Raw genomic sequence first — 24,615 nt, forward strand, 5'->3', positions numbered from 1 at the left:
CTCCCTGTGGTCCAGCATTGCAAAATACAAAAAAGTAGAATTTAGGGTTTCAAAGCAAAAAAACATGTACAGCATCCATAAGAACAAGAATTTCTACAATATGTCAATACAATGTTATCTAGACATCAATGTTTAAAATATAAAAAATGTAATGGATTATACAATGACTTTATTGATCTCTGTATATAGGTCAGTCTATAAAGTCTAGTAGTGTATGTGTACATTTTATATTATTCAACATGTTATAATAACCTATTGCAATTATATGGCACTATATATTTACAGTCACTCAGTATTTGAATTGCATGTTAGACATTGCATGTTAGGCTTTACATGTAGACATTGCATGTTAGACATTGCATGTTAGGCATTACATGTTAGGCTTTACATGTCAGAGTTGCATATGAGACATTGCATGTTAGACATTGCATGTTAGGCATTACATGTTAGGCTTTACATGTCAGAGTTGCATGTTAGACATTGCATGTTAGGCATTACATGTTAGGCATTGCATGTTAGGCATTGCATGTTAGGCATTGCATGTTAGGCATTACATGTTAGGCATTGCATGTTAGGCTTCACATGTAGGAGTTGCATGTTAGACATTGTATGTTAGGCATTGCATGTTAGGCATTGCATGTTAGGCATTACATGTAGGAGTTGCATGTTAGGCATTGCATGTTGGGCATTGCATGTTAGGCATTGCATGTTAGGCATTGCAGGTTAGGCTTTACATGTACATTGTAGGCATTGCATGTTAGGCATTACATGTTAGGCTTTACATGTAGGCATTGCACGTTAGGCTTTGCATGTCAGGCTTTGCATGCTAGGCATTGCATGATAGACATTACATGTTAGGCATTGTATGTTAGGCATTGTATGTTAGGCATTGCATGTTAGACATTGCATATGAGACATTGCATGTTAGGCATTGCATGGTAGGCATTGCATGTTAGACATTGCATATAAGACATTGCATGCTAGGCATTGCATGTTAGACATTGTATGTTAGGCATTGTATGTTAGGCACATTACATGTTAGGCTTTACATGGTAGGTATTGCATGTTAGACATTGCATGTGAGACATTGCATGTTAGGCTTTACATGGTAGGCATTGCATGTTAGACATTGCATATGAGACATTGCATGTTAGGCATTGCATGTTAGGCATTGTATGTTAGGCATTACATGTTAGGCATTACATGTTAGGCATTGCATGTTAGGCATTGCATGTTAGGCCTTGCATGTTAGGCTTTACATGGTAGGTATTGCATGTTAGACATTGCATGTTAGACATTGCATGTGAGACATTGCATGTTAGGCATTGTATGTTAGGCATTGCATGTTAGGCTTTACATGTTAGACATTGCATGTTAGACATTGCATATGAGACATTGCATGTTAGGCATTACATGTTAGGCATTGCGTGTTAGACATTGCATATGAGACATTGCATGTTAGGCATTGCATGTTAGGCATTGTATGTTAGGCATTACATGTTAGGCATTACATGTTAGGCATTGCATGTTAGGCATTGCATGTTAGGCATTGTATGTTAGGCATTACATGGTAGGTATTGCATGTTAGACATTGCATGTGAGACATTGCATGTTAGGCATTGCATGTTAGGCATTGTATGTTAGGCATTGCATGTTAGGCTTTACATGTTAGACATTGCATGTTAGACATTGCATATGAGACATTGCATGTTAGGCATTACATGTTAGACATTGCATATGAGACATTGCATGTTAGGCATTGCATGTTAGGCATTGCATGTTAGGCATTACATGTTAGGCATTGTATGTTAGGCATTACATGTTAGGCATTACATGTTAGGCATTACATGTTAGGCATTGCATGTTCATGAGCTTGCCAACTTATAATTGCAGTCAAATGAATTTTCCTGAGAGAGAAGTAATTTAGGTCAACTATTCGTGTTGTGTTCACAGATGTTATTGCTCCCCAACTCCTGTTAATTTCCTTTTAATAATCAATTCTTCTGGCAACACCTGCTTTATTACATCTTGTGAAAACAAATGTCAAGGCAGACTACACTACTGTATAGGTAGAACAGAATATTTTACAGGATGAACAGGGTATACCTGGTAGAACACAATTGACGAGGTAAATAATTGGGTATACCAGGTATATAATAGTATGACCAAGGTATATAAGATGATAGGCTAGGTAGTCTATCATAATAATAAGATACAATTATGTGGTAGTCTGGGTGTATACATGTAACAAGTCATTGTTAATGTTATAATATATTCCCAGTTTGCACAATATATTGTAAAATACTTTATTTTAGCTGGAATTAATTTTCTTTGAATAGACTTTTGGGGTGTTTTGTATGAAATTTATTTTCACTGATTTTTGGTAAAAAAATAAAGTATTTTACAGTATTGCACAACTTCCAAGGTGATATCTATCATGATGGCCGACATGTATGAGATATGGCTCCATGGAACTGCAATCGTTTAAAAAAGATGGTCACCAGTCAGACATTTTGGATTTGATGGTGACAAAAATGTTGTTGTGTTTGACCAATATGATGTCTGATGCATGCATGAAGTCTGAACTGAAAGAAACATTCTCTAAAACAAAATGGTCATTTTGAATTTGAATCAATAAAATAAAATGACATGCATTAAGGTTAATGCATATGTTTAAACCAATTCTGTTCAACACACAACTGAGACACGGTTTTGGAATGGTAAAAATGTGTGATTTTGATACATTTTTTGCATTAAAATGGCTGTCAATCAGCCCTCTGCATGGACATACTGACACAAGAACAAGCATGGAGGTCATCATCACACATGGCAGCCTTGCCAATATTAAGTGGGTTGTGATTTTGTATGATTTGATACACTTACATGTAGGTGCACCTGAAATATTAATATAATTATTTGGTAATTTAATCATACATGTATGAAACATTTCTATATGCTATTGAAAAAAAGCCATTGCCTGAAATGTCCACTGTATTTTCTCTATTAAGAAGCACATCTCCCATTGAAGCACTTGTAAACTAAAAATCACATTTGCTTATACATTGTATTGACCATAGAAACACCTCTGTCATACAAATAAGTGCATGCACTTCTAATAAAGCAAATTTGGTAATTAAATCTGATATATAACTGGATGGGTAAGATAACAGTGGGTTACTAAATATTGCCTGCTATATCTGATATATAACTGGATGGGTAAAATAACAGAGGGTTACTAAATATTGCCTGCTATATCTGATATATAACTGGATGAGTATGATAACAGAGGGTTACTAAATATTGCCTGCTATATCTGATATATAACTGGATGGGTATGATAACAGAGGGTTACTAAATATTGCCTGCTATATCTATCTATATAACTGGATGGGTAAGATAACAGAGGGTTACTAAATATTGCCTGCTATATCTGATATATAACTGGATGGGTAAGATAACAGAGGGTTACTAAATATTGCCTGCTATATCTGATATATAACTGGATGAGTATGATAACAGAGCGTTACTAAATATTGCCTGCTATATCTGATATATAACTGGATGGGTAAGATAACAGAGGGTTACTAAATATTGCCTGCTATATCTGATATATAACTGGATGGGTATGATAACAGAGGGTTACTAAATATTGCCTGCTATATCTGATATATAACTGGATGGGTATGATAACAGAGGGTTACTAAATATTGCCTGCTATATCTGATATATAACTGGATGGGTATGATAACAGAAAGTTACTAAATATTGCCTGCTATATCTGATATATAACTGGATGAGTATGATAACAGAGGGTTACTAAATATTGCCTGCTATATCTGATATATAATTGGATGGGTATGATAACAGAGGGTTACTAAATATTGCCTGATATATCTGATATATAACTGGATGGGTAAAATAACAGAGGGTTACTAAATATTGCCTGATATATCTGATATATTACTGGATGGGTATGATAACAGAGGGTTACTAAATATTGCCTGCTATATCTGATATATAACTGGATGAGTATGATAACAGAAGGTTACTAAATATTGCCTGCTATATCTGATATATAACTGGATGGGTAAAATAACAGAGGGTTACTAAATATTGCCTGATATATCTGATATATTACTGGATGGGTATGATAACAGAGGGTTACTAAATATTGCCTGCTATATCTGATATATAACTGGATGAGTATGATAACAGAGGGTTACTAAATATTGCCTGCTATATCTGATATATAACTGGATGGGTAAAATAACAGAGGGTTACTAAATATTGCCTGATATATCTGATATATTACTGGATGGGTATGATAACAGAGGGTTACTAAATATTGCCTGCTATATCTGATATATAACTGGATGGGTAAGATAACAGAGGGTTACTAAATATTGCCTGCTATATCTGATATATAACTGGATGAGTATGATAACAGAGGGTTACTAAATATTGCCTGCTATATCTGATATATAACTGGATGGGTAAGATAACAGAGGGTTACTAAATATTGCCTGCTATATCTGATATATAACTGGATGAGTATGATAACAGAGGGTTACTAAATATTGCCTGCTATATCTGATATATAACTGGATGGGTAAAATAACAGAGGGTTACTAAATATTGCCTGATATATCTGATATATTACTGGATGGGTAAGATAACAGAGGGTTACTAAATATTGCCTGCTATATCTGATATATAACTGGATGGGTATGATAACAGAGGGTTACTAAATATTGCCTGCTATATCTGATATATAACTGGATGGGTAAGATGACAGAGGGTTACTAAATATTGCCTGCTATATCTGATATATAACTGGATGGGTAAGATAACAGAGGGTTACTAAATATTGCCTGCTATATCTGATATATAACTGGATGGGTAAGATAACAGAGGGTTACTAAATATTGCCTGTTATATCTGATATATAACTGGATGGGTAAGATAACAGAGGGTTACTACATTTTGCATGCTATATCTGATATATAACTGGATGGGTAAGATAACAGATGGTTACTAAATATTGCCTGATATATCTGATATATAACTGGATGGGTATGATAACAGAGTGTTGTTAAATATTGCCTGCTATATCTGATATATAACTGGATGGGTAAGATAACAGATGGTTACTAAATATTGCCTGATATATCTGATATATAACTGGATGGGTATGATAACAGAGTGTTGTTAAATATTGCCTGCTATATCTGATATATAACTGGATGGGTAAGATAACAGAGGGTTACCAAATATTGCCTGATATATCTGATATATAACTGGATGGGTATGATAACAGAGGGTTATTAAATATTGCCTGATATATCTGATATATAACTGGATGGGTAAGATAACAGAGGGTTACTACATTTTGCATGCTATATCTGATATATAACTGGATGGGTAAGATAACAGAGGGTTACTAAATATTGCTTGCTATATCTGATATATAACTAGATGGGTAAGATAACAGAGGGTTACTAAATATTGCCTGCTATATCTGATATATAACTGGATGGGTAAGATAACAGAGGGTTACTAAATATTGCCTGCTATATCTGATATATAACTGGATGGGTAAGATAACAGAGGGTTACTAAATATTGCCTGCTATATCTGATATATAACTGGATGGATAAGATAACAGAGGGTTACCAAATATTGCCTGCTATATCTGATATATAACAGAATGGGTATGATAACAGAGGGTTACTAAATATTGCCTGCTATATCTGAAATATAACTGGATGGGTAAGATAACAGAGGGTTACTAAATATTGCCTGCTATATCTGATATATAACTGGATGGGTAAGATAACAGAGGGTTACTAAATATTGCCTGCTATATCTGATATTTAACTGGATGGGTAAGATAACAGAGGGTTACCAAATATTGCCTGCTATATCTGATATATAACAGGATGGGTAAGATAACAGATGGTTACTAAATATTGCCTGATATATCTGATATATAACTGGATGGGTATGATAACAGAGTGTTGTTAAATATTGCCTGCTATATCTGATATATAACTGGATGGGTAAGATAACAGAGGGTTACCAAATATTGCCTGATATATCTGATATATAACTGGATGGGTATGATAACAGAGGGTTATTAAATATTGCCTGATATATCTGATATATAACTGGATGGGTAAGATAACAGAGGGTTACTACATTTTGCATGCTATATCTGATATATAACTGGATGGGTAAGATAACAGAGGGTTACTAAATATTGCTTGCTATATCTGATATATAACTAGATGGGTAAGATAACAGAGGGTTACTAAATATTGCCTGCTATATCTGATATATAACTGGATGGGTAAGATAACAGAGGGTTACTAAATATTGCCTGCTATATCTGATATATAACTGGATGGGTAAGATAACAGAGGGTTACCAAATATTGCCTGCTATATCTGATATATAACTGGATGGGTAAGATAACAGAGGGTTACTAAATATTGCCTGCTATATCTGATATTTAACTGGATGGGTAAGATAACAGAGGGTTACCAAATATTGCCTGCTATATCTGATATATAACTGGATGGGTAAGATAACAGAGGGTTACCAAATATTGCCTGATATATCTGATATATAACTGGATGGGTAAGATAACAGAGGGTTACTAAATATTGCCTGCTATATCTGATATATAACTGGATGGGTAAGATAACAGAAGGTTACTAAATATTGCCTGCTATATCTGATATATAACTGGATGGGTAAGATAACAGGGTTACTAAATATTGCCTGCTATATCTGATATATAACTGATATAATATTCATCAAAATTAGAGAATTGAAGATATCATCGTAAAATGAACAAATTTGAGAGTGGTCCACATGTAGTACAGGTATATGTAATATCAATGCAATTGGACTTGTCGTTTTTAACAAGAAGTTGAAAATATCACTTTTTACCAAAAATGACAAAAATATTCACCAAAATTAGAAAATTAAAGATATCATTACAAAATGAACAAATCTGAGAGAGGTCCACATATAGTACCTATATATGTAATATCAAAGCAATTGGAGAATTAGAAAATTGAAGATGTGATCATGAAATGAACAAATCTAAGAGAGGTCTAACCAAGGTACACATACACCAAGTATCAAAGCATTCAGGCTTGTAGTTTTCAAAAAGAAGTCGAAAAAGTAAAACATTGACACGGACGACACACAATCACTCATATGATAAGCTCCGCTCGACAAAGTCGACAGCGGAGCTAAAAAATTCAAGTATAAAAGTTGAAAATATCCTAAAAATCCCTAAAAACTGACAATTAATGATATCATCAGAAAATAAACAATCTGACAGAGGCATACCCAAGACACAAACATGTACATATCAAATATCAAAGGCATCAAGCTAGTAATTTCCAAGAAGTAGGCAAACATGTAATAAATGATGGATTAACACATGTCAACTGACAATCATCTGCATGTATATGAACAGCTAAACTATGTCATCTTTAACAACAGAAAATGGAGCTAAATATAGAGAATTAATGATATCACAGAATGAACAATCAGACAGGGGTTTACCCAAGCCAGTAGTTTTCAAAAAAACACAAAAAATGCAATTGTTGATGGACAACAGATGTCAACTGACAATCATGCATCTAAATGGAACTAAAAACAGAGGGAGATAGATGAGTATTTATTAAATACAGTATCCGTATTTAGGGGTACTTCAAAATAAGAAGGACAAGCCATGTAAGGCACAGTCCCCGTTAGTTATCGAATTTAAGATATATAGTTTTATTTATAGTAATACAGCTGGAACATAAACATGTCAGGAATATGATTATGATGATTGTTTAACATTAAAATGATTGACATTTGTATCTGATCGTCAAACGAGTATTGAGAGATATTGCTCTGGAACAGCATTAAATAAAACAAAATCAGCCATTTTGAATACATGTATAATGAATATATAAAATTTGAACATAATCGGTTAAAGCATGTCAGAGATATGGCACTAGAGCTGCATTCATTAATACAAAATGACCACCAGTCAGCCATTTTAAATCCGATCTGAAAAATAAAATGAGGTGCATCAGGAACCTATAATGTCTAATTTATGTACCAAGTTTGAACAAAATCTAACTATAAATGCCAGAAATGCTTGATATTTGATGATTTTTTAGCACAAAAATGGCCACCATTCGGCCATTTTGAATAGGATTGTCAAATCAATAAATCTGTATATTTATGACATGATTTATATCGAATATTTAAAATTTGAACATAATCAGTCTAAGCAAGTCAGAGATATGGCACTACAACCACATTCATTACAACAAAATGGCTGCATGCCAGTCGGCCATTTTGAATCTTACATGTATCTGAAAAACAAAATGATGTGCATCAAGGTCTTATAATGTCCAACGTATATACCAATTTTGAACAAAATCCATCTGTAAACAACCGAAAAATGTTTGATTTTGATGATTTTTAGCACAAAAATGGCCGCCATTCGGCCATCTTGAATCAGATTTTGAAACAAATTGACGTGCATATGTATAATATCATGTATGATGTACATGTATGTGTGAAGTTTGATTGTGATGGGTCCAGGCATTTCTAAGATACAAGCCTGGATGCACGCATGCACGCACGGACACACGAAGGTCAGAACATAAGTCTGCCTTTTCAGACTGCGTCCGAACGGGGACTAAAAAAGATGACTTCCCCATGTATATATTACTTGCACATTCATGTAGTTTCCAGATTTACTGTTGAGTGCCAACTAAATCAGACTTTATGTTGACCAAATATATAATAATGAGATTATATTTAGATAGATGCATCAACCATGATGTAGACATCAGTCAATACCCTTAGTCATAATGTCTATTCTCTCAATAATCTTATACATGACAAATTCACAACTAACCTGATCAGATAATGACATCACATGAATATTCTTTGTTGTATTTAAATGAAGAACATTAAAGCCATTAATGCCACACAAGTCGTAAGCTATCCCAACAAATGAGGTACTGGCAGTTTTTGGAACTCTGTTATAAATCACTACAACATCATCCTTTTTTGTGTACTCTTCTGTGTTTTCTACAAGATGTCTACTAGCATGGTCTTTCCAAGCATTGTGTAAACTTTCTAATTGGTTCTGTGCTATAGCACGTTCTGAAACAAAGCAAAAATACAAAACATAATTAATTTGATTTTTCCTCCATTTAATTTTACTTTCAAGATACTGTGAATGTTTTATTTATTTAGAATAAAACATTTTACTAAATTACTATCAAACACAGTTTGACCAACAACAAATCCTTAGGGAATGAATCCCATCACTACAGAATTCTACAACACCATGACAACGATCAGTGCAACATTTAACCTATCAAGATACCGGTAGTTTCCTATTGATGTATTTTACAATTTAGCATTTCACAGATATAGTGGTGATACTACTTGAACTATTTGAAATATTTTATGCGAATGATTAATTTGAATCATTTTAAGTAAATCAATGTTTTGCATAAATTAGCGATGATTGAGGGAAAGACAGAGATTCATGGGTGATAGTAAAGCTGGTAAGCATGTGAAATTTTTTATTTTGCAATAAAAATATCGTCATTAATAATCTTGATTATTTTTTCAGTAACCAAAAATATGATTGTTTACCAACTTTAATTATCTTTTTCAAACAAAATTAAGGTCAATGAACAAAATCACAGTTTCACACTATGATGGTCCCTTGGACCAATGTTGTTATTCAGACTCGGAGCAGCAAACCATGTTTGATCACGAGACCAAGGCTTGAATCATTTACATACATGATCCCAATCTTACACAGCTGCATAAACACTGTATAAAATCAGAAAATGAATATTTAATTAGACTGATCTTATACAACTGCACTATACATTTTAATACGCTGAGCATAATGTTGCATCAAGTACCTATATTATGACTTTTTAAGACATATAATATTTCCACCCTTAAGGCTGCACACCAGGGAAGTCTATATATTGTTCACAACAGGATAGCTCTGCATTACAACTGTCAAACAGAGAAGCCCTGTGATATTGTCCACATTTAGGCTGTACAACTACAGCAGGAAATTGTACATACTGTTAATACTTAGTCTGTCCCAACAAGGAAGCCCTGCATTATAACTGCCATGATGGCATGAAGGAAAATACTGTAGAATACTTTATTTTCGCTTGGAATTTATTTTCGCTATTTTCGCTGAAGGGATGATTCCGTGAAAATAAAATCCAGCGAATATACTTTTTTCCCTATATTTCACATTAAACTCATGAAAAATCAGTGAAAATAAATTCCAAGCAAAACGCCCAAAAAGCCTTTTCAGCGAAAATCAATTCCAGCGAAAATAAAGTATTCCACAGTACATCATACATTGTCCACACCTACATGTATGCTTGCTGTTCCACAGGAAATCCATGTGACAAAACTATCCACCACTGAAGCCAAATTCTAGGAATGGGCTTGGAAAATTTAAGAGAAATTAATTATTTTAAACTCACTTTAATTTTCAGTAATTGCAGTAAATATACCATATGAATAACAACAACCTGGTTTCTATGGCAACAAGCCTGATCTAAATTGTACAAGATAGAATCAAAGAATTTCCCTACCAACTGATTGTAACACAGAAAATCTCCATAGTGATGTTGAACACCAGGAGGAAAGGGGTACTGTCTTGGAAGTAACTTGACTTGAAATTAAACTTCAGCTGTTGAATAGTATATTATTTATTTAATTTAATAATTTGCAGGGTTTCTTCAATTATTGTCTTATTTACTGCCACGAACATAAAAGATAGAATTCATCAAATTAAAATGACTGAAATTACTGTGATTTGTTTGCTAAAATAAATTCAATGAATGTAGTACCAACTGTGTGCAGCCAGTGCAGTGGAGTTCATCTGATTATGAATGGTCAATGTTTTCAGTCGCCATTGGAAATTTATAAAAATTTATGAATATAATATATAACAAATTCACACTTTCATGAAACCTGCTATAATTTGACATGCATCTTTAAAGCGAGTAGAATCTAGTAATGCTAGGTAGTGCAAGTTAGTTAAATTTACTAGTAGTTATAATAGTAGTTACATTTGGCATATCAAATGAACTGTGATTTATCTTTTTTTTGATTTTGTAACACAAATGTGACTGATCATTTTTAAGAGGCGACGAGGCACTAAGAGAAATGAAAAAAGGAAGAACAATCAGATAAACTGAATAGTTAAGCCTCAGTAGACAGGTTATCTAATCACAGACTTAACCAGACATCTTACATAGAAATGTAAGTACTACTCACCGGTAGTGTTATCATGCAGCGTTGCTAGGAGACAGGAATTAGCGAAGGGCAGGATTGAATTGGATAAAGTGATTAATCATTCAGTGAGGTTACCATGCCAACAATTTTAAAAGTCTATTTAAGGAATAAAACCTAACTCTGCATTAAGACAGCTGGCTATCTTATCTTGGTTTCATGACAGTAACATACTTTATGAAAGATGACCAATGCTGCTATCATGCAGTGGAATTGTCAAAATCCTTCTGCAAGCAAGAAATCTGCACAACGTTTATTTTGCTGTATTGATAATTCTGGGTAGGACACTATTTATTGAGTCAAAATTTCAAAAGAAATATCAAGAAATTAAAAATTGAATACATGCTATCCAAAGACATTCACATAGCAGCATGCATACAAGATGGCCGACTGGTGGCCATTTTGGTTTCAAAAATTTTGATTCAAAGAAGGTGGCAAAATGTACACATGCATGTACTTTCAAAAATTCTCAACCAAATTTTGCAGTGTCTACCATTTGTTCAGAATTTTAATTTCTCAGTGCTTGTATTTTAGTTTCTGAAGTTTTACTGATATAGCGAATACAACATAGATGTGTATGATACAATCTTTAATAAGGAACATCGAAATCCTGTAAAGTATATTTTCTGTCAGATTAGTCAAATTGACAGCAGACAAGCCCCTTATTCTCAATGCTATTTGATAGATATACAATGCAATTAAGGAAGTTGGTAGCCTGACATGGATGGTGATAGTTATTGTACCCAGACACAATCCACATCCCATATTTTAATGATCTAGTATACAATACTAACAATGTCAGTTATATGAGCTTTTATTATTGGGTTTTCAATAAAGCAAATACGATATTACAAAACCATACAAGCTATAAATTTATTTATCCCAAGTACCATGCCATCTGCAATGTGATATAGACTACTGGATATTTTCAACATCTCTCATTCTTATTACACACTCTACATGTATTTAACAAGCAGCCTGTCGGCTGAGATAGCTCCGCTGTTAGCAATGCACATTTCAATTAAAGAACTGAAGACATCATTAGAAAATGAACAATATGCATAGTATCAATGCAATGGGACTTGCTGTTTACAACAAGAATTCAAAAATATCATTTTTCACCATAAATGATTGTGGTTTTTAACAAGAAGTCGAAAATATCACTTTTTACCGAAAATGACAAAAATATTCACCAAAATTAGAGAATTGACGATATCATTACAAAATGAACAAATTTGAGAGTGGTCCACATGTAGTATCTATATATGTAATATCAAAGCAATTGGACTTGCGGTTTTTAACAAGAAGTCGAAAATATCACTTTTTACCAAAAATTACAAAAATATTCACCAAAATTAGAGAATTGAAGATATGGTCATGAAATGAACAAATCTGAGAGAGGTCTACCCAAGGTACATGTACACCAAGTATCAAAGCATTCAGGCTTGTAGTTTTCAAGAAGAAGTCCAAAAAGTAAAACATTGACACAGACGACGGACAATCACACATATGATAAGCTTCGCTCGACAAAGTCGACAGCGGAGCTAAAAAGTAAAACATTGACACAGACGACGACGGACAATCACTCATATGATAAGCTCCGCTCGACAAAGTCGACAGCAGAGCTAAAAATGTTATTGGGAAAAGGCGCAAAAAGTTCTTTTGCAATAAATGTTTGATGTAGTGTATATGGTAAATCTCAATGTTTCTGTAGTTTCATGTTTTTTCATCAAAATGAGATTGATTTTAGAGCATACAGATATCATCTTTCAATTTTTTATAACCTTATCTAAGAAGCACACAAAAATCATTTCCTCCAATGCCATTTTCTTATCACGGTAAAAACCTTGAATGGAATTACTTCAAAATTTAGTAAAAATGTTTGAAACTGTAATAGCAGATGAACAATTCCTGTACGAGTTGAATTCACACAAACCTTGGGTATGCCGATTCCTGTATGAGTTGAATTCACACAAACCTTGGGTATGCACACAAATCAAATTGTAATGTTTAGTTTTAAAGAGGGACAGCTGCAAAATGGTTTTGGATAACAATTGTAAGATCTCTAATTCATGATATCTGCTTTATTATGGCAAGTCTCAGAAGTATTGGGGTAGCGAATTGTGTGGGTTTTGACTGAACAGTTTGCTTTCGAATCTCACTGGTGCTGACTTGTGGCCCCGTCTGGGCAAGTCTATATTGCAGTAGGGGACATAGAATGCTTTTACATAGCCAGTCTATGTCCCCTACTGCAACATAGACTATATATAAAATATAAGATTCATATTTCAAAGATTATTTTCTGTATTACTTGAGACGTGATTATGTAAAGGTAGTTTACCATTAACAAATTTGTAGCCAAGTAATTTACAAAAAAATTTACATACCCAATCCTATCAAATACTGGGGCATTCTGCTTAGCTCCTGAAATTGTGATGCCTGTCACTTCTGCATTTTTATAATCAAGCTGAAAAGGTGAAATTTTGCCCAGCAAAGGAACAATTGACCATACATTGTATAAAGTCCAGCATGTTAGAATTTAGTTGTTCTGTGATTAAACCCTCTCGGTACTGCATTAAAATACAGTCGGGCAACAACATTTACTTTCATTCTTAACACATTTGTATATATACAAAAACATAGACGAGGGAGTACAAATTGTTTACAAAATTGTTTATTTATATTCTATGTCCCCTATTGTAATATAGTTTCGCCCATAGTGGGCGTGGCTACAGGTCAGCACCAGCGGGATTCAAAAGCCAACTGTTTAGTCAAAGCCCATTGTAATTTGGCAACTCGCTAGCGAGTTTGCAAATTAGCTGCCCCAAAACTTCTGAGGCTTGCTGTATAGTAACGAAAATTACACTACTTCAATACATGCGATAGCAAGTGGATAAATCATTATCCAGGTCAACAAAAAATGTTTTGGCTGTGGCCATGGTAGGACATGAACATGTAGCTAACGTTGGTTTATAACTAAAACCAGGCCCTGTATACAAAGTTCACAAAAAACATTCAATCTTTAGAAATCACTTTATTTTATTGCTAGAACATATTCTGCTGTTAAATTTATTATTTCCAAGCGTTTTGTGATAGTATTTTCTAGATTGAAGGCAACATTTACAGTTCATTCAAAGTTCAAAGTTGCGTTGGGATTACGTTGATACAGTGTAACAATGTTGGTGCCGGTGATCTCTTACCGGTGTGCAACATAGCCAAAATAAAAAGCATGATCATTTGAACACTGCTATTACAAAACTGGTATGAGGTAATAAATTTTGGGCAAAAGTATTCCAATTAGTGCCAGTACGACCTGCCTGTCAAGTATGAACAAAATCACAGAGGAGTTAAAAGCCAGAGCTGGTGAAAAGTTACCACAAGTTTGAGGAAAATTTTCTGACTAATGAAAATCTACATAAAACAAAACAGTAAATTTATGCCCACACTCAAGCTGAGTAGAATGAGCTACAGCCGTGCTTTTTATTCGAAGAAATGTAGGGTGAGACACATTTGGCGCGAAGGTATTCAAAAAATCAGTTTTTTGGTTGTTGTCATGGAAACAGTGGTGTGACTTGCCTGTCAAGTTTTAACCAAATCGGACTAGCCAAAAAAATCACAGAAGAGTTAAAAGCCATTCCTGGTGAACAGTTACCCCAACTTTGAGGTCAAATTTTTCGGTAATGAAAAAGATATCAAAAATTCAATTAGAAATTGAGAAGGGTAGACATACCCAACCCAAAATACCTTTAGAAGACAGAATCTGTAAGCAATGTTCCCAGATCAAAATTGAAAATGAAGAACATTTCTTCATGGAATGTCTTAGGTACCAAACAGAAAGACAAAAGCTATTTAATAATATTAGTATTCCAGAAGGATTGAAAAGTGATAACCAGATATTTAAATATATTATGAGTTCAAGAGAAGACGTACTAATAAGACAAGTTGGTGAATACTTATACAAAATATTTGAAATCAGAAATAACAATAACTGACATTTTACTTTTACTTTAATTTTATATGTATTGTACTTTATTACTAACATTTTATTGCTGTTCAACCAATGGAAATTATTTCTAAGGATGCAATAAATTCATTATTATTATTATTATTATAATAGTAAATTTGTTCCCACACTCAAGCTGCGTAGAATGAGCTATGTCTGAGGTGTTGTATCCTAAATTTGTAGGAGATACATTTGGCGCGAAGATATCCAAAAATCCAAAAAAATTGTTGGCTGTTCCTATGGCAATGGTGGGGCAAATTTTTTTTCAGATTTTTCCTAATACATGTAACTAGGGTGAAGGTGTGACCTACCTGCCAAGTTTGAGAGAAATCTACCAAGACCAAAAAATCACAGAAGAATTAACACGTGAAAACACTGGAAATCACACACACAGACACACACAAAAGTAATTTTAAGGGCAATCCTAGCGGAGCAGATTGCCAATAAGAATTTTATAAGAAGTCTTTGATACAGGCTGCATTCAAACATCAATTTTTTTGAAATTTTTTAATAACATTAGGTTTTGTATCGATTTTAATATATCAAGTTTGATCACATATTTATACAAAATATTTAATATGATTAAATTTATGGATTGTGATTATAAAGTAACAAATTGTTGCATTTTTACATCTTTGAAGATATTACATGAAAAAGGAATTTTATATATATATATATAATTATAGTATTCCCACATATTCGTTTCAAAACCAGAACAAGTTGTTTCACATGTTTTCAAATTAACGTTTTATATCTCTCTATTTAAAAAAACAAAAACATGCTGATGATGTTTCCAATTACACCAACAAATTTACATTGTTGATTTCATCTGGGAAAAGAATTAGAAAGCCTATAGGGGCAGAGATATCCATTATGTAAATAGCATGTGTTTATTGATCACTAATGTCCTGAAGCATCTACGATATAATGGAATATCAAAGAGAATCATGGATAATACTTATTCTACAAAATTCTGAGAAGCCATGATTTAGATTTTTGTTGTTGCTTTTTTTTCCTGAAGAATGAATGATTTGGTTATTTCACAAAAGCTTTTTTTGTACAATGTCTGGTTTTATCTGTTAGTGCTTGTAAACATAAAACAAGCAGCCTGTCGGCTGAGATAGCTCCGCTGTTAACAATGCACATGGCAATTAAAGAACAGAAGATATCATTAGAAAATGAACAAATCTGAGAGAGGTCCACATGTAGTACCTATATGTATAAAATTGGTTTGAAATAAAATTAGATTTATTTGCTTTTTTGATAATGGTTTGCACAACAATCCTATAGTTATCTAACAATGACAAGGGTCTACTTGTCAGGAATATAACTGAGTAAAAATTTCACATGAATACATATGTAATATCAAAGCAATTGGACTTGAAGTTTTTAACAAGAAGTCGAAAATATTACTTTTTACCAAAAATGACAAAAATATTTACCAAAATTAGAGAATTGAAGATATCATTATGAAATTAACAAATCTGAGAGAGGTCCACATGTAGTACCTATAAATGTAATATCAAAGCAATTGGACTTGCGGTTTTCAACAAGAAGTCGAAAATATCACTTTTTACCAAAAATGACAAAAATATTCACCAAAATTAGAGAATTAAAGATATCATTACAAAATAAACAAATCTGAGAGAGGTCCACATGTAGTACCTATATATGTAATATCAAAGCAATTGGACTTGCGGTTTTTAACAAGAAGTTGAAAATATCACTTTATACCAAAAATTACAAAAATATTTACCAAAATTAGAGAATTGAAGATATCATTACAAAATGAACAAATCTGAGAGAGGTCCACATGTAGTACCTATATATGTAATATCAAAGCAATTGGACTTGCGGTTTTCAACAAGAAGTTGAAAATATCACTTTTTATCAAAAATTACAAAAATATTTACCAAAATTAGAGAATTGAATATATCAATATGAAATTAACAAATCTGAGAGGGGTCCACATGTAGTACCTATATATGTAATATCAAAGCAATTGGACTTGCGGTTTTCAACAAGAAGTCGAAAATATCACTTTTTACCAAAAATGACAAAAATATTCACCAAAATTAGAGAATTAAAGATATCATTACAGAATGAACAAATCTGAGAGACTCAGAGGTCCACACGTAGTACCTATATATGTAATATCAAAGCAATTGGACTTGCGGTTTTTAACAAGAAGTTGAAAATATCACTTTTTATCAAAAATTACAAAAATATTTACCAAAATTAGAGAATTGAAGATATCATTATGAAATTAACAAATCTGAGAGGGGTCCACATGTAGTACCTATATATGTAATATCAAAGCAATTGGACTTGCGGTTTTCAACAAGAAGTCGAAAATATCACTTTTTACCAAAAATGACAAAAATATTCACCAAAATTAGAGAATTAAAGATATCATTACAAAATAAACAAATCTGAGAGAGGTCCACATGTAGTACCTATATATGTAATATCAAAGCAATTGGACTTGCGGTTTTTAACAAGAAGTTGAAAATATCACTTTATACCAAAAATTACAAAAATATTTACCAAAATTAGAGAATTGAAGATATCATTACAAAATGAACAAATCTGAGAGAGGTCCACATGTAGTACCTATATATGTAATCTCAAAGCAATTGGACTTGCGGTTTTCAACAAGAAGTCGAAAATATCACTTTTTACCAAAAATGACAAAAATATTCACCAAAATTAGAGAATTAAAGATATCATCATGAAATGAACAAATCTGAGAAAGGTCTACCCAAGGTACATATACACCAAGTATCGAAGCATTCAGGCTTAAAGTTTTCAAGAAGAAGTCGAAAAAGTAAAACATTGACACGGACGACGACGATGGACGACGACGGACAATCACTCATATGATAAGCTCCGCTCAACAAAGTCGACAGCGGAGCTAAAAAATATATGCTTGATCTACACATAAAGCAACACAAAACTAGTTTCTGTTCAAATTGCTCTCAAATTTGACAGAACTGACAATCAAAGTTTTTTCTGTTATGCCATGTAAATTTGACTCAAGACATAACCCAATATAATATCTGCTCATCACACTGAAACATAGAAGCCCCTAGGAGTCTCTTTATACATTCCTACACAAATATATAGACTAATATGTACACTTTCTGCTTTATTAATATTCAGGATGTGCCCAGAGCAGTTTTAAGGAAACGAGCAGGGAGATTCCGTATCATGTTGGGAAGAATGCAGCTCGCCATAAAAAAGGAAAATTGAACTCAGACTTAAAGTAGTCACCACTATAAAAGCACTGAGATGATCAGATTTCCTTGACTTGTGGATGTGATTTTATTTTATGCTGTTCATAAAGAACCCAGATAACAATATATACTGAACTACTTTTTGCACAAAACTGGTCAAACATTCATGAAAATTATTATTGATTTCCATAGTAAAACGAATTCATCATTTCATCTCAAAACGTTGTTCATTATAATACGATGGGTACATTCTGATGTCCTTTAACATGGATTCCTAAAAGAATTGTTTAAGGGTTATACAACATACTCACAAATAGTCGCATCTACATGTATGAGCAATACAACATACTCACAAATAGTCACATCTACATGTATGAGCAATACAACATACTCACAAATAGTCACATCTACATGTATGAGCAATACAACATACTCACAAATAGTCACATCTACATGTATGAGCAATACAACATACTCACAAATAATGGCATCTACATGTATGAGCAATACAACATACTCACAAATAGTTACATCTACATGTATGAGCAATGCAACATATTCACAAATAGTCGCATCTACATGTATGAGCAATACAACATACTCACAAATAGTGGCATCTACATGTATGAGCAATACAACATATTCACAAATAGTCGCATCTACATGTATGAGCAATACAACATACTCACAAATAGTCACATCTACATGTATGAGCAATACAACATACTCCCAAATAGCAGCATCTACATGTATGAGCAATACAACATATTCACAAATAGTCGCATCTACATGTATGAGCAATACAACATACTCACAAATAGTCGCATCTACATGTATGAGCAATACAACATACTCACAAATAGTCGCATCTACATGTATGAGCAATACAACATACTCACAAATAGTCACATCTACATGTATGAGCAATACAACATACTCACAAATAGTCACATCTACATGTATGAGCAATACAACATACTCACAAATAGTGGCATCTACATGTATGAGCAATACAACATATTCACAAATAGTCGCATCTACATGTATGAGCAATACAACATATTCACAAATAGTCGCATCTACATGTATGAGCAATACAACATACTCACAAATAGTCGCATCTACATGTATGAGCAATACAACATACTCACAAATAGTCACATCTACATGTATGAGCAATACAACATACTCACAAATAGTCACATCTACATGTATGAGCAATACAACATACTCACAAATAGTGGCATCTACATGTATGAGCAATACAACATATTCACAAATAGTCGCATCTACATGTATGAGCAATACAACATACTCACAAATAGTCACATCTACATGTATGAGCAATACAACATACTCACAAATAGTCGCACGCATTTACATGTATGAGCAATACAACATACTCACAAATAGTCACATCTACATGTATGAGCAATACAACATACTCACAAATAGTCACATCTACATGTATGAGCAATACAACATACTCACAAATAGTCACATCTACATGTATGAGCAATACAACATACTCACAAATAGCCACATCTACATGTATGAGCAATACAACATACTCACAAATAGTCACATCTACATGTATGAGCAATACAACATACTCACAAATAGTTACATCTACATGTATGAGCAATATAACATACTCACAAATAGTTGCATCTACATGTATGAGCAATACAACATACTCACAAATAGCAGCATCTACATGTATGAGCAATAAAACATACTCACAAATAGTCGCATCTACATGTATGAGCAATACAACATACTCACAAATAGCTACATCTACATGTATGAGCAATACAACATACTCACAAATAGCCGCATCTACATGTATGAGCAATACAACATACTCACAAATAGTCACATCTACATGTATGAGCAATACAACATACTCCCAAATAGCAGCATCTACATGTATGAGCAATACAACATATTCACAAATAGTCGCATCTACATGTATGAGCAATACAACATACTCACAAATAGTCGCATCTACATGTATGAGCAATACAACATACTCACAAATAGTCGCATCTACATGTATGAGCAATACAACATACTCACAAATAGTCACATCTACATGTATGAGCAATACAACATACTCACAAATAGTCACATCTACATGTATGAGCAATACAACATACTCACAAATAGTGGCATCTACATGTATGAGCAATACAACATATTCACAAATAGTCGCATCTACATGTATGAGCAATACAACATATTCACAAATAGTCGCATCTACATGTATGAGCAATACAACATACTCACAAATAGTCGCATCTACATGTATGAGCAATACAACATACTCACAAATAGTCACATCTACATGTATGAGCAATACAACATACTCACAAATAGTCACATCTACATGTATGAGCAATACAACATACTCACAAATAGTGGCATCTACATGTATGAGCAATACAACATATTCACAAATAGTCGCATCTACATGTATGAGCAATACAACATACTCACAAATAGTCGCATTTACATGTATGAGCAATACAACATACTCACAAATAGTCACATCTACATGTATGAGCAATACAACATACTCACAAATAGTCACATCTACATGTATGAGCAATACAACATACTCACAAATAGTCACATCTACATGTATGAGCAATACAACATACTCACAAATAGCCACATCTACATGTATGAGCAATACAACATACTCACAAATAGTCACATCTACATGTATGAGCAATACAACATACTCACAAATAGTTACATCTACATGTATGAGCAATATAACATACTCACAAATAGTTGCATCTACATGTATGAGCAATACAACATACTCACAAATAGCAGCATCTACATGTATGAGCAATAAAACATACTCACAAATAGTCACATCTACATGTATGAGCAATACAACATACTCACAAATAGTCGCATCTACATGTATGAGCAATACAACATACTCACAAATAATGGCATCTACATGTATGAGCAATACAACATACTCACAAATAGCAGCATCTACATGTATGAGCAATACAACATACTCACAAATAGCAGCATCTACATGTATGAGCAATACAACATACTCACAAATAGTCACATCTACATGTATGAGCAATACAACATACTCACAAATAGCAGCATCTACATGTATGAGCAATACAACATACTCACAAATAGTCACATCTACATGTATGAGCAATACAACATACTCACAAATAGTCGCATTTACATGTATGAGCAATACAACATACTCACAAATAGTCACATCTACATGTATGAGCAATACAACATACTCACAAATAGTTGCATCTACATGTATGAGCAATACAACATACTCACAAATAGCCACATCTACATGTATGAGCAATACAACATACTCACAAATAGTCACATCTACATGTATGAGCAATACAACATACTCACAAATAGCCACATCTACATGTATGAGCAATACAACATACTCACAAATAGTCACATCTACATGTATGAGCAATACAACATACTCACAAATAGCCACATCTACATGTATGAGCAATACAACATACTCACAAATAGTCACATCTACATGTATGAGCAATACAACATACTCACAAATAGCCACATCTACATGTATGAGCAATACAACATACTCACAAATAGCCGCATCTACATGTATGAGCAATACAACATACTCACAAATAGTCGCATCTACATGTATGAGCAATACAACATACTCACAAATAGTCACATCTACATGTATGAGCAATACAACATACTCACAAATAGTCACATCTACATGTATGAGCAATACAACATACTCACAAATAGTCACATCTACATGTATGAGCAATACAACATACTCACAAATAGCCACATCTACATGTATGAGCAATACAACATACTCACAAATAGCCACATCTACATGTATGAGCAATACAACATACTCACAAATAGTCACATCTACATGTATGAGCAATACAACATACTCACAAATAGTTGCATCTACATGTATGAGCAATACAACATACTCACAAATAGTCACATCTACATGTATGAGCAATACAACATACTCACAAATAGCCACATCTACATGTATGAGCAATACAACATACTCACAAATAGTTGCATCTACATGTATGAGCAATACAACATACTCACAAATAGTTGCATCTACATGTATGAGCAATACAACATACTCACAAATAGTCACATCTACATGTATGAGCAATACAACATACTCACAAATAGTTGCATCTACATGTATGAGCAATACAACATACTCACAAATAGCCACATCTACATGTATGAGCAATACAACATACTCACAAATAGTTGCATCTACATGTATGAGCAATACAACATACTCACAAATAGTCACATCTACATGTATGAGCAATACAACATACTCACAAATAGCCACATCTACATGTATGAGCAATACAACATACTCACAAATAGTCACATCTACATGTATGAGCAATACAACATACTCACAAATAGCCGCATCTACATGTATGAGCAATACAACATACTCACAAATAGCCGCATCTACATGTATGAGCAATACAACATACTCACAAATAGTCACATCTACATGTATGAGCAATACAACATACTCACAAATAGTTGCATCTACATGTATGAGCAATACAACATACTCACAAATAGTCACATCTACATGTATGAGCAATACAACATACTCACAAATAGCCACATCTACATGTATGAGCAATACAACATACTCACAAATAGTCACATCTACATGTATGAGCAATACAACATACTCACAAATAGCCGCATCTACACGTATGAGCAATACAACATACTCACAAATAGTCACATCTACATGTATGAGCAATACAACATACTCACAAATAGTTGCATCTACATGTATGAGCAATACAACATACTCACAAATAGTCACATCTACATGTATGAGCAATACAACATACTCACAAATAGTCACATCTACATGTATGAGCAATACAACATACTCACAAATAGTTGCATCTACATGTATGAGCAATACAACATACTCACAAATAGTCACATCTACATGTATGAGCAATACAACATACTCACAAATAGCCACATCTACATGTATGAGCAATACAACATACTCACAAATAGCTACATCTACATGTATGAGCAATACAACATACTCACAAATAGCCGCATCTACACGTATGAGCAATACAACATACTCACAAATAGTCACATCTACATGTATGAGCAATACAACATACTCACAAATAGCCACATCTACATGTATGAGCAATACAACATACTCACAAATAGTCACATCTACATGTATGAGCAATACAACATACTCACAAATAGCTACATCTACACGTATGAGCAATACAACATACTCACAAATAGTCACATCTACATGTATGAGCAATACAACATACTCACAAATAGTCACATCTACATGTATGAGCAATACAACATACTTGTACATGTATGTAGCTATATACACATAAATAGATAAATAGTGGTGTGTAGCCAACTAGGCACAAAGGTTTCAAACTGATGCACAAATTAAAATTCACTAAACAAAACCTGTTTTTTGGCCATATCATAATGGAGTATTGTCCAATATTTTTTAACTATTGAAATCCTAATATAACAAGATATACCTGTACAAATAAAATCAAAGACAAAACAGCATCTAAGGTAATTGTCAAATTAACATATACTCCAAACTGATCCAACAAGGTTAGTTAATCATTAAACTCAAATATACTATTATTACCATGGAACATTTGGAAATACTTTGACTTCACAGTTGTAGTAAAATTTTGAAAATTCCTTGTAACAAAATTAATTAAGCGATACACAATATTTGTCATTGGCACATCTGTGGATTAAAACCAAGTACAAGTAAATATGCTCAACATAACAAAGTAAAGAAATTAAATCCCAGTGAAAATTAATATATTTTCAGTAATCTTCTGCATTAGATATGCCCTTATGTAAACTAAAAATCTTCCTTTGACACACTAAACAATATGAGAGGGGAGA

General features: G+C 33.3%; 1 protein-coding gene across 1 annotated transcript in view; it reads right to left on the reverse strand.

Moving 5' to 3' along the window:
* Window positions 1-24,615, reverse strand: part of LOC100376910 (heparan sulfate 2-O-sulfotransferase 1-like) — a 100,720-nt gene that overhangs the window by 35,319 nt on the left and 40,786 nt on the right. The window contains exon 2 of the mRNA XM_085492417.1: window positions 8,939-9,189. Within this exon, the coding sequence (XP_085348543.1) occupies window positions 8,939-9,189 (251 nt within the window). The remainder of the gene's footprint in view (window positions 1-8,938; window positions 9,190-24,615) is intronic.

Source organism: Saccoglossus kowalevskii, chromosome 17 (genome assembly GCF_978046115.1).
Source record: "Saccoglossus kowalevskii chromosome 17, keSacKowa6.1, whole genome shotgun sequence".
NCBI classification, from domain to species: Eukaryota; Metazoa; Hemichordata; class Enteropneusta; family Harrimaniidae; genus Saccoglossus; species Saccoglossus kowalevskii.